Source organism: Theropithecus gelada, chromosome X (assembly GCF_003255815.1).
Source record: "Theropithecus gelada isolate Dixy chromosome X, Tgel_1.0, whole genome shotgun sequence".
Lineage (NCBI taxonomy): Eukaryota > Metazoa > Chordata > Mammalia > Primates > Cercopithecidae > Theropithecus > Theropithecus gelada.
The window spans coordinates 153185881-153197001 of record NC_037689.1 but is presented as its reverse complement, the minus strand read 5'-3'; the positions used below and the strand labels follow the sequence as shown (position 1 = coordinate 153197001).

Below are 11121 nucleotides of genomic sequence, written 5' to 3'. Positions count from 1 at the left end.
TAACAGTTGATTAGATGGTAATTCCATCGCATAAACAACCACAGCAAAGTGACACAACTCTCAGAGATTTCAGGATAACCTCAAAAACACCATCTGACAACATCAGGGAGTTAAAGAAGACATGAAGTTTCAAAAAGTCAAAATTTATTCAAATGTCATTGTAGAAATTTTAATTTAACACTATGAATAAATTCTGGGCAAGTGGCGGCATGGCATGGTGACTTTGGGGCACAAGTGCTGAGTTTCGAAGCTTCAGTTTCTATACCCTTTGGAGATGCCCCTGGCCTCCTAACCCGTACCCACCTGTCAAGTAGAGTGGGTCCTGGGCAGCGCCTCAAGGGGAAACATCACAGATGCCCAGCTGAGCACAGACTGTCATGCCTGGAGGAAGAAGCCGCTTCTGGGAGCAGGAGGAGCTGCTGGAACCCCTCCTGGCAGGCTTCTTTTCCTGCCCTCCAACGTCTCATGCAGGCAGGCAAACAATCCCAGCAGCAGCAGGCGCTCCAGCTGCTGGGCTGCAGCTCTGCCAAATGAGAGAAGCCTCTCTCCAGTGAGGCAGAGGAGCTCAGGCCACATACCCGGTCTATGCCTCCATGTCTCCCACTGTGCCCAGGACTTACAGCAGCGTGGGAGATCCTGGCTGGGGCCATGCTGGCCCCCTCCTCTCTTCTACCTCTTGCTCCAGCCATACTTTCAGCTCCAGGGCTGAGGACTATAGCTACAGCAGGTGCCATGAAGTCAGGCAGCTGCTTAATGGGCTAGTGCTAGGCAACACCAGGGCAGGGGCAGGAGGGCTCTGAAGCTGCCACTAGCTCCAGTTCTGTCCCTGATGGGGGTTCTTCCCCTAGTGCTGGCACTGGCTCATCAGATGGTGCTGGAAGGTCCTGTATTGCTGTACATTGAGCAGGAGTTGAAAAAGAAGAGAGAGTCACCAATGTCAGTCACTTTCCACTGGAATTTCCACACACAGAATCAACCTCGCTGAATTTAAGGAACTGCATTCCAAAAACACTAGTCCTGCCACGTCTCTTTGTCTATAGGGAAAACACCGCGCCCCCTGCCCCCCGCCGCAAAGTTTCTGAGACTATAGGCCACCTCACCGTGTGCCTGTGCCTCGAGGAAGAGCAGAGGCTCCGGTTGGACAAGAACAATGCCCAGATATGGCCCCAGTGGGATCACAGATGAGGCCTGCCCTGGGTGGGGTCTGCTCTGGGCTGCCCTGTGGTACCTGGGGGCGCCTTCAGCCAGAGGCACCTGGGTGAGGGATGAGCCTGCATCAGCATCGTGGGAAAGGTTCTCCATCTGGGCCCTCCTGAAGCACGAACCTCGAGATGTGGGGATGCAGCATGAGAACATCTTGCTCTCCTGAGCGTCTCCCACCAAGGGAGCAGGCTGTGGGGCTGTCCCTAGGATGTGGGTGCCTGGTTACCAGAGTTCTAAGTTCCAATGAGGTCTGTCACCAAGGAAGTGAACTCACTTCTTTAAGGTTCCGTATCCTTGGCTCCTTCCTTCCATAAGACCTACTAGGAATCGCCTGGGCTGCTTACTGCTCACCCTCCCCCCAGGTCAGCTCCTTACCTGTACACAGGTAAGTCCACCCAGGGCCTGCTTGTACACCTGCGCCTGATGTGCACCTGGGGCCTAGGAATCCACTTGGGGCCTGCGATCCAACAGGGGCCTAATGTGGATTAAAAGTCATTTTGATTATTCCTATAGGGAAGAAAAGGCCTTCTAGCAATAAGAAGCACAGTTTCACATCAAACATGTAAAAATGATCGAAATCTTATGGAAGAAAACTATCGATTTTAATCACTGAAATGTTAACTTTTGATAAATATTTAAGTTTATAAGGAAAAACAAACCATGCTGATTAAACCACAGTTGTAGGGAATGCTATAGCGTTTCTCGTTTGTGGGTTGAACACGGAAAGGTCCCACCTACTTATGGTCATAATTTTCTACCTTAATCTTCCTGTTCTTACGATCCATAGAAAAAATACCATGACAATGACGGTTATGATCGTTCAAGTACACAACTGAGGTTTAGTGACAGAAACATCAGGTGCTCCAGTTACAGTGCAGCTGTTCTTATTGGAGTGGGAAAATCAGTCTTCTGTTCAGGATACATGGGAAGCAGGAGTACATGTGGGGAGAACCGCATTTCACTGGACTAAGGTTTTTCCCAGAAGAGCTACAGTTTATCCTGCACTCTGTATTCTGTGATCAAAAACCATGGAACAGAAAAAAACATTTCAACCTGAGACTCAGTTACCAGAAATGCACCCGCCCCACCTCCCTGCAACCATATATACCACCTCTCTGTGCTGAGCCAGAAGGGTTCACATATGGCACAGACTGACGCTGGACTCCATAGTTTTCAGCCTCCCAGGTGTCAGGTGTTTTGTGGTCACCTGGAGGAGGGAAGCTCCTGGGTTCCGTCTTCTTCACCAGCAGGGGGCAGCAGAGCTGCAACCAGAAGTTAGTCTGGGGCTGCCCAGGAGGAGTCTAATAGGGAGGCCTGCCCTGAAGGCTCAACAGGTGTTTGAGGATCAGTCCTGGGTCTGGAAGCCCAGTAAAGTGCATCCTATCCCCTCGGGCTGCAATAAACCCGTCCTGAGTGCTGCATTCACGTGGCGTCACTGAAATGACAGGAGACGGGGAACAGTGAGGGCCTCACCTGGGAAATGCAGCTGGAGGTGCCTGGGCCCTGGTGGCAGCCTGGGCAGCTCCTAAAGGGCTGGGATTCCCTGGGAGATGCCCTGAGGTCAAGGTGCTCTAGGAGGAGGGCATGGTGTGAGGAAAAAGGGTTTCCAGGGCCTGAGCCCTTCACCTAGTATTGCTGCCTGAGCCTCCTGCCCCTCTCAGGGTCTTGTCCCTCTCTGTTCAGCAACATTCTGAGAAGCTGAGTCCTCAGTCCTGGGCACTTCCACAGGCTCCCCTGTCCCTTCTCCCTCTGCCTTTCCTTCCAGCTCCAGGCCGACTCTGACTCAGGGGGCGGCTCCTGTGCTCAGGGAGTCTCAGGTGGGTGGGGTGGCGCACTCAGGACCCTGGTTCCTGGATAGGACATCCCCAGCCTCCTTGAGGAGATGATCTCCACAGGGGAGGGGATTCTCACCTGCCTCAGGCCACAGCTCTGGCCACCGGGTGGTCTTTGGCTCATTGACAGGATATATCTCATTGCAGGGATCAGGGACCACCACCCTACGGAGCCCACACCCTGAGCAAAGACTGTGTCCCTGGGATTCTCACAGAGACCATGGGGCTTACAGTTGGATTTCCCATCAATATTTCATGTAAACTTGTAAAAGGCACCAGAAAACCACACTAGATAGAGAACCCTGGTGCTTTTTACCATTTTACATAAAATATTGAAGGGAAAATAAATAAACAATGGCAGAGATGAGGATGGCAATGGCTGGTCCACTGTGGGGAAGGGGATGGCCTAGAAGGATCAGTACCATGGGTGAAATGAGACCAGATGTCCTGATGACTCCACATGGGTGAGCGGTTCCTTACATGACTCAACTATTCTCACTGAAATAGGTGACAAGTGTCCTAATGACACAATCCATCATTTAGAGGAAATGACCAGGATGGGACATGTCCTCAAGCCAGGAAGACTGTGGACAAATTCATGAGCAGGGCTGGCCCCATTCACGTGGATCTGAGACCCTCGGATCTGAGTCCCTCTAGCCCTCCAGGCAGACTTTGAAGAGGGGGCATCAAGAGTGGATTTAGAACTTAGCTGACCAGGATGTATTGGGGTTTGGGGACTCAGCTGTGACTTAGGGAAATGGGGTCTGGTTGAATCATCAGACCGAGGTGGACATCCCTCAGCTGGTCTCTGGATTTCCACAGGTCATGACAAGCCAGTCCTTGGCCTGAATATCCTGGATCAGTCCCCAGAACTGCCCAGCTCAGGCTCATGTCATTCTCTACAGAAAATCCAGTGGACTGGACACTGTGGGATCTGCCCAGATTCTTTTTTCTGTTCTCACCCACCCAGCACTTTTGGGAGCTTGTGGCAGCTGAGAGATGTGCCTTCACTGGGAAGTGCCACTCAGAGCAGAAAATTGCCTCCTCCAGGTTTATGCTCTTCCTCAGTGAGGTTAGGTTTCATGACTGCCTGAGGCCAAGATCTCAAGACTCTGCCTCAATATAGAAGGACCTGAAATTCCTCCTAGCTCCATAGCCCCCTGTGGGAAAGACTGAGGCCTCAATGAGGGTCGGGGTCTCCTGCCCGGTGTTGCCTCCCTCACCTCCTTTCACATCCTCTGTGCATGCAGTTCCCCATCTCAGAGTCTGCTTCCAGGGAACCCAAATTAAGATCACCAACCATCCCCAACATGGGCCATGCAGGACCTCAGGAGGCCACTGTACACTGGAAAGCACCCATTTATTCCTAAATTAGCATTGTGAGTATCCACATGCCGAATGAGATCTGAGTGTTTCTTGCATTTGTACGGAATGCAAAGGGAGCCTGAGTCACCAGGTGCTCTGGGTTCTGAGGGAGAGTTGGAGACAGATCCCCCCGCAGGGAAACCCGGGACAGCAGGAGCAGCCTCACCCCATGCAGGGACCACAGATGCACCCACAGGGTGAGCTGCAGGATGGACACTGCCCACCTCCACCCTCCACACCCTGGGCAAAAAAATCATTCTTTCCACCCCTCCTTCAGCCTATCAAAGCTGACACTTAAAAAGCCACCACAGCCCACGCTTGTCAACAGGAAACCCATTCACATCTCCATCAGCCACACAATCTCCACAAATGCTTCAGAACATAGTAACAGTAGCCATGCAAAGTATAGAAAATGTCTCCTAAATAATTGTACTTAGATTACATATGAAAGCGATACTATTTTTGATATGCTAGGTAAATAAAGTATATTATTTAACTCATTTTCTTCTTCTCTTTGTATTTCTTTTTTTTTTTTTTTTTTTGAGACGGAGTCTCGCTCTGTCGCCCANTAAATAATTGTACTTAGATTACATATGAAAGCGATACTATTTTTGATATGCTAGGTAAATAAAGTATATTATTTAACTCATTTTCTTCTTCTCTTTGTATTTCTTTTTTTTTTTTTTTTTTGGAGACGGAGTCTCGCTCTGTCGCCCAGACTGGAGTGCTGTGGCTGGATCTCAGCTCACTGCAAGCTCCGCCTCCCGGGTTCCCGCCATTCTCCTGCCTCAGCCTCCCGAGTAGCTGGGACTACAGGCGCCCGCCACCTCGCCCGGCTAGTTTTTTTGTATTTTTTAGTAGAGACGGGGTTTCACCGTGATAGCCAGGATGGTCTCGATCTCCAGACCTCGTGATCCGCCCGTCTCGGCCTCCCAAAGTGCTGGGATTACAGGCTTGAGCCACCGCGCCCGGCCTTCTCTTTGTATTTCTAATGCGACTACTAGACACTCGGTTTCCCATGAGGTTCACAACATATTGTGAATGAACAGTGCTGGTCTGCACCCCTTCAGGTTACAGGGGCTGTGGAGTGACCTGGTGCTGGAAGCCCCGTCTCCATCCCTGTGACATTGGTGTGAACCCAGGGACAGGCGCTGGTATAAAAGAGATGAGAACACAGGTGTCAACCACCTGCTTGTACAGGGGACTCAACCTTCACTTTGAGTCAAATAATTTCCTTTCCTATCTTCAATCCTGAACAGGAGGGCTTTCTGGTCTTCTTTTTGTTTTCAAGTTTGTGCCCCTTCAAGTTTCATGCTGTCTGGATCCCAGCCAGGGGACACTGAGGAAATCCAGGAGTCTGGAGGGCCCTGTCACCTCCTCCTCCACATGTGTTTGTATTTCCATCAGGAATCTGAGCGCCTTGTGCCAGTTCCTGAGGCAGGAACGGGCCACATAGAGAAGAGGAATTTCTTCCCTGAGGTCAGCAATCCATGAATGAAGGAATCAGGGACCTGAGCAGCAGATTCTGAATCTACACCTGGACCCAGGAGGCCCCTGAGCCTCCAGCAGCAAGCGTAGAGAGGCCACCAGGGGGCAGCAGAGAGCAACCTGGCAGAAACTCCTGGGGATGGGGTGAGCCTGGGCATCAGGGAAATGCTGCCATGCAGGGAGGGTCCGTGACCGTGACCTGAGACCTGGAGGGAAAGAGGTTCTTCTTTTCTTAGAGTACTTGTCCCGGGCACTGATGTTTAAATTCTTCTGAATTCCTGGTTCTCAGATCTGACTCTTGGAGATGGTGCCTATTTTTCTGACACAGATTCAGGCACTTTGCCTCTTCCCATAGCCCGGCCCCCATCTCACGGTCACATATGCCATCCCATTCTGTAGTCAAACATATCCCACCTCTCTACCCTTTGCTCTGGGAGCTCCTGTCCTGCAGATATAGGGACTTCTCCTTCCCTGGCCACTCCTCCATGTCCACTGTTCCCAGTCTGTCCTGGTGAACCCCCCAAATTACAGCTCTTGATTTCCTTATGAGGCACAAAATACTTTCTCATTAACCTTTCCTTGATTTCAGTGTTTATCCATTGATACATTTTCCCAGCAACTGAAGACAACTTCATTATAATAAACACTCACTTCCAGGGTCTTGGAGTTTGCAGTGCCTTCTCGTTTTCTCATGAAGCCAACACCTCCTTCACCTCCTGATCTGTCCCTGGTCCTGACAGCACGCTGGTGATACTGAGGCACAGCACCTATGACCTGGCACTAGAACTCACTGTCAAGGTAGAAACTTATCACATCCCATGGATCTTGCAACACTCCGTGTGCACTTGGCAACCAAGCAATTTCATTCTCCCCTAGCACTGAGGAGCTGTGCCCTGGGGTGAGGCCCGGACCTGTCCAAGGCTTCTGCTGGCCCCTGTAGAGTGGGAATGAACAGGGTCCCTGCCTTGAGCTCTGGAATGTGTCTCCAAAATGGATTTAGGCCAATACCAGACATCTCACATCTGGCATAACATATTTATGACCAGGATATTTCTAGAGACACAGACAAAAGCTAACCACCTCCCTCCTGAGCCAGGATGGAAGGGAGGAGGGAACTCTGGGCTCCAGGTAATTCCCCCATCACCACTGTGACTCTGGCATCCCCTTGAACAAGGCCAAGCACTATCCTATAGGAAGAACTTTGTATCCCCTAGAGAATGAAGAGAAACTCAGCTCTGAGCTTTTCCGTGACCAACCCAGCGAAGCAGCAAGGCTGGGCACAATCTGGGTAAAGATGTGAGCCCAGACCATGAGACCAGTGGGTGAAGGAAAATTGCATGGGCTGAGGGGGTGGGTAAGCAGGGGCCATCCCTCCTCTCTCTGTTTCCCTTTGGGTTGAGCCCTTCACTGGAAACCACAGATCTCCTCCAGCAGCAGCCCCTGACTCTGCTGATTTGCATCACAGGCTGTTCTCTTCAGCAAAGGTATAAGAGAGGCCTGAGAGGAACCTGCCCAGCCTGGCCTTGGGAAGCAGCCTTGGCGGTGCCTCAGCCATGGCCGGGACTCTTCTCCTCCTCTGCCTCCTCGCTTACTGCACAGGTGCTGCCCCCAGAGTCTCACCAACCTGCCCAACTCCAGGACTCTGGGTCCAGCGTGGCCCTGACTCTGAGCTCAGCGGGGCCCTGCCTGTGGTGGGCAGGATGGTCATGACCCTGCTGCAGGGTGGGGGCTGTTGGGGCTGAACTCCCCCCACACTCTGCTCAAGAGCTTGTGAGAGCCAGAGCGGCTACACCTGCCAGGAGAGAATAGTGGGTTTTCAGTTCAAAGGCTCCACGCAACAGGAAAGTCCATGGGCCACTGGGACTGGGGCTAATTGCCGGGAATACCCTGAGGGTTCACAGACTCTCTGGAACTTGTCGCCATCAGGAGGGCAGGGATTTCATAAAAAGGGTCTTTTACCTGCAAGTTAACCTCTACTTTTTTTCTTTCTTTTCCTTTGCAGGCTCTGTGGTCTCCTATGAGTTGACTCAGCCACCCTCGGTGTCAGTGTCCCCAGGACAGATGGCCAGGATCACCTGTGGGGGAGACAACATTGGAAGTAAAAGTGTGCAGTGGTACCAGCAGAAGCCAGCGCAGGCCCCTGTGCTGGTCATCTATGCTGATAGCGAACGGCCCTCAGGGATCCCTGAGCGATTCTCTGGCTCCAACTCAGGGAACACCGCCACCCTGACCATCAGCGGGGTCGAGGCCGGGGATGAGGCTGACTATTACTGTCAGGTGTGGGACAGTAGTAGTGATCATCCCACAGTGACACAGGCAGATGGGGAAGTGAGACCAAAACACCCTCCCAGCCTCTGTCACCCTCTTGCTCCAGCCCCAGGAGGCCTGTGGATAAACCCATGAGTGAATCTGGCCCAGTTCACCTGGATCTGAGCCTTGCAGGCTGTCCTTCCCTCCAGCCCCCTCCAGGAGTCTCTACAGAGCATACATCAGGCAGAGACATGGCCTGGAAGGACCAGAATCATCTGGTGACTTGGGGCTGTTGTGTGAGTTAGAGAATGAGGGCCTGGGTGGAAACACAGACAGAGGCAACTTCTGTCCACTGTCCTGCCCCTGGATGCTCATATGGTTGGGACAGGGCAACTCCTGAGATCAACTGTCTGGATCAGGCCCCAGAACTGCTGCCCAGCCCTGCTGAGGTCCTGGGCCTGAGGCTGTGTGGCAGCCTGTGATTCCCAACAGAGCAAACCAGAGGAGGGGACACTGTGAAGTCTGCCCAGATCTCCTATTCCTTGTGACCCACCTGGCACTGCTGAGAAGCCCAGTAGCTTCTCAGAGGTTGTTTACAAAAGAGAAATAACTCGCTACTGCACATGACATAGACTTGTTGCTAAATCCCATGGGTCTACAGTAGGATTCTCCTCTGAAGCTTTGCCTTAAGCACAAGGTTTCAGTTCCTATGTCCAGTTCCTCTATTATGGTAGAGTCTGCTAGTTTCTCAGTCCCAATAGCAGGACACTCACACCCCTGCCTGCACCTGCAGCAGAGCCTTTCTGCTCTTGGCCCCAAAATAACGGATGAGGCATTTCTCAGACCCATGATGTATGAAGTGGCACAATCTCGGCTCACTAAAACCTCAGCCTCTCAGGTCGAAGCAATTCTCCCTGCCTCAGCCTCCTGAGTAGCTGGGATTACAGGTGCCCACCACCTCGCCTGGCTAACTTTTGTGTATGTAGCAGAGACAGGTTTTCACCATGTTGGCCAGGGTGGTCTTGACCTCCTGATCTCAAGTGATCCACCCACCTCGGCCTCCAAAAGTGCTGGGAATATACACGTGAGCCACTGCACCTGGCCATGTTTTTCTTATTTTTGCTCCTCCTCTTTTCCTCAACACCTCAGGTCAGTGAACTGGGGAGATTTTGAGGGACAGGCTCAGTGCTCCCTCAAAATTCCCCTGTCACGCATCGCTGAGGCCCTGTCCTGGAATCTCCCCAAAAGTGGATGGTCTCCCTATAGGATGGGAGCTTCCAAAATGGCTCCACAGGGAAGAGTTAAACTGAGTCCATTCCTTCGTCCTCATTGACATCCAGCATTTGTGATTTCCATGGACATCAATACTTTTGTAGCTGAAATCTTTATTAATCTACTTAAGGAGATAATTAATTTAATAAATATTCAGACATTAGTTGCATCCAATATTTAAATTTCTTTAATCAATTGGTAAACATAGCCATGATTATGTATAGTTTAGGCTTCATAAACTTTGATTAAATGGATTTTATGAAAATCAAAGTAACTATTTTATTCTACATATATCCTATATCAATATGTTGTGTACTTGAAATAACCACAAGAAAATGTATTTCAAAAATCAAATTGTATTTATTGCCTATTGTTGCATAAAAATTGCTCCCTAATAGTGAGCATGGTAAAAGAACATGTGTTTGTGATCTTGTCACTTCGGTGCGCCTGGAAGTGACAGTCGCCTAGTTTTGTGGTTCTGGCTCTGGGTTGGTCATGAAGTTGCAGCCAAGTTGTCAGGCCAGGCTGTATTCAGAGACCAGAACAGGTGGCCAGGCCCTGCCTGAGGGGCTTTTACTGTCCCTACCCTGTTTGGCTGATGTGGAAAAGCTCAGAGGGAAAGGAGAGAATGAAGTGTAAGGCTTTTGTCCTGGTCCCCCTTGTCAAAGACCATCCCCTATATGCACCATTTCTTGTTCTTTCCCGGGACATCCTATGCATAGACACTGCCCAANGTGCAGTGGTGTGATCTCGGTTCACTGCAAGCTCCGCCTCCCGGGTTCATGCCATTCTTCTGCCTCAGCCTCTTGAGTAGCTGGGACTACAGGTGCCCGCCACCACGCCCAGTTAATTTTTGTATTTTTAGTAGAGACGGGATTTCACCGTGTTAGCCAGGATGGTCTTGATCTCCTGACCTCGTGATCCGCCCCCCTCAGCCCCCCAAAGTGCTGGGATTACAGGCGTGAGCCACCGCGTCCAGCCTATTTATTTATTTTTTGAGATGGGATCTCAGTCTGCCACCCTGGCTGGAGGGCAGTGGTGCGATCACGGCAGCCTCGACATCCCCGGGATCAAGTGATCCTGCCGTCTCAGCCTTCTGGGTAGCTGGGACTACAGGTGTGCACCACCACTCCAGGATAATTTTTGCATTAATTATTTTTTAATAGAGACAGGGGTTTCGCCATGTTGCCCAGGCTGGTCTCGACCTCCTGGGCTCAAGAGATCCACCCACCTTGGCTTCCAAAGTGCTGGGATTACAGGCATGAGCCAGCATACCCAGCCCTTGTTTTTGTTTGTTTTGTTTTGTTTCCCCTTTCTTTCATTTTTTTTAAATTATTATTAATCAAGTCCCATTTTTTTCTCCCCTTGGTTATTTGGATGTTATGTACATATGTAGCTTCTTTTCTAGTGATTACTTTTTTTTTTTTTTTTTTTTTGGAGACAATCTCACTCTGTCAGCCGGGCTGGAGGGCAGTGGTGCAATCTCGGCTCACTGCAACCTCCGTCTCCCGGGCTCAAGCAATTCTCCTGCCTCAGCCTTCCCACTAGCTGGGATTACAGGGGTGTGCCTCCAAGCCCAGCTAATTTTTGTATTTTTAGTAGGGACAGTGTTTCACAATGTTGACCGTACTGGTCTCAAACTCCTGACCTCAAGTGATTCATCCGCCTTGGCTGCCCAAAGTGCTGGGATTACAGGCGTGAGCCACCACAC

At 50.9% G+C, this 11121-nt stretch overlaps 1 pseudogene and 1 gene segment (V, D, J or C); one reads left to right on the top strand and one right to left on the bottom strand.

Annotated features, from left to right (window-relative positions):
* Nucleotides 1-334: 334 nt before the first annotated feature.
* LOC112615318 lies at nt 335-1302 on the bottom strand (annotated as a pseudogene).
* A 6111-nt stretch (nt 1303-7413) lies between these two features.
* LOC112615316 lies at nt 7414-8291 on the top strand. The segment is given in 2 exon segments: nt 7414-7487; nt 7891-8291. Coding segments are annotated over 2 exon segments (447 nt in total).
* The last annotated feature ends 2830 nt before the right edge of the window (nt 8292-11121 follow it).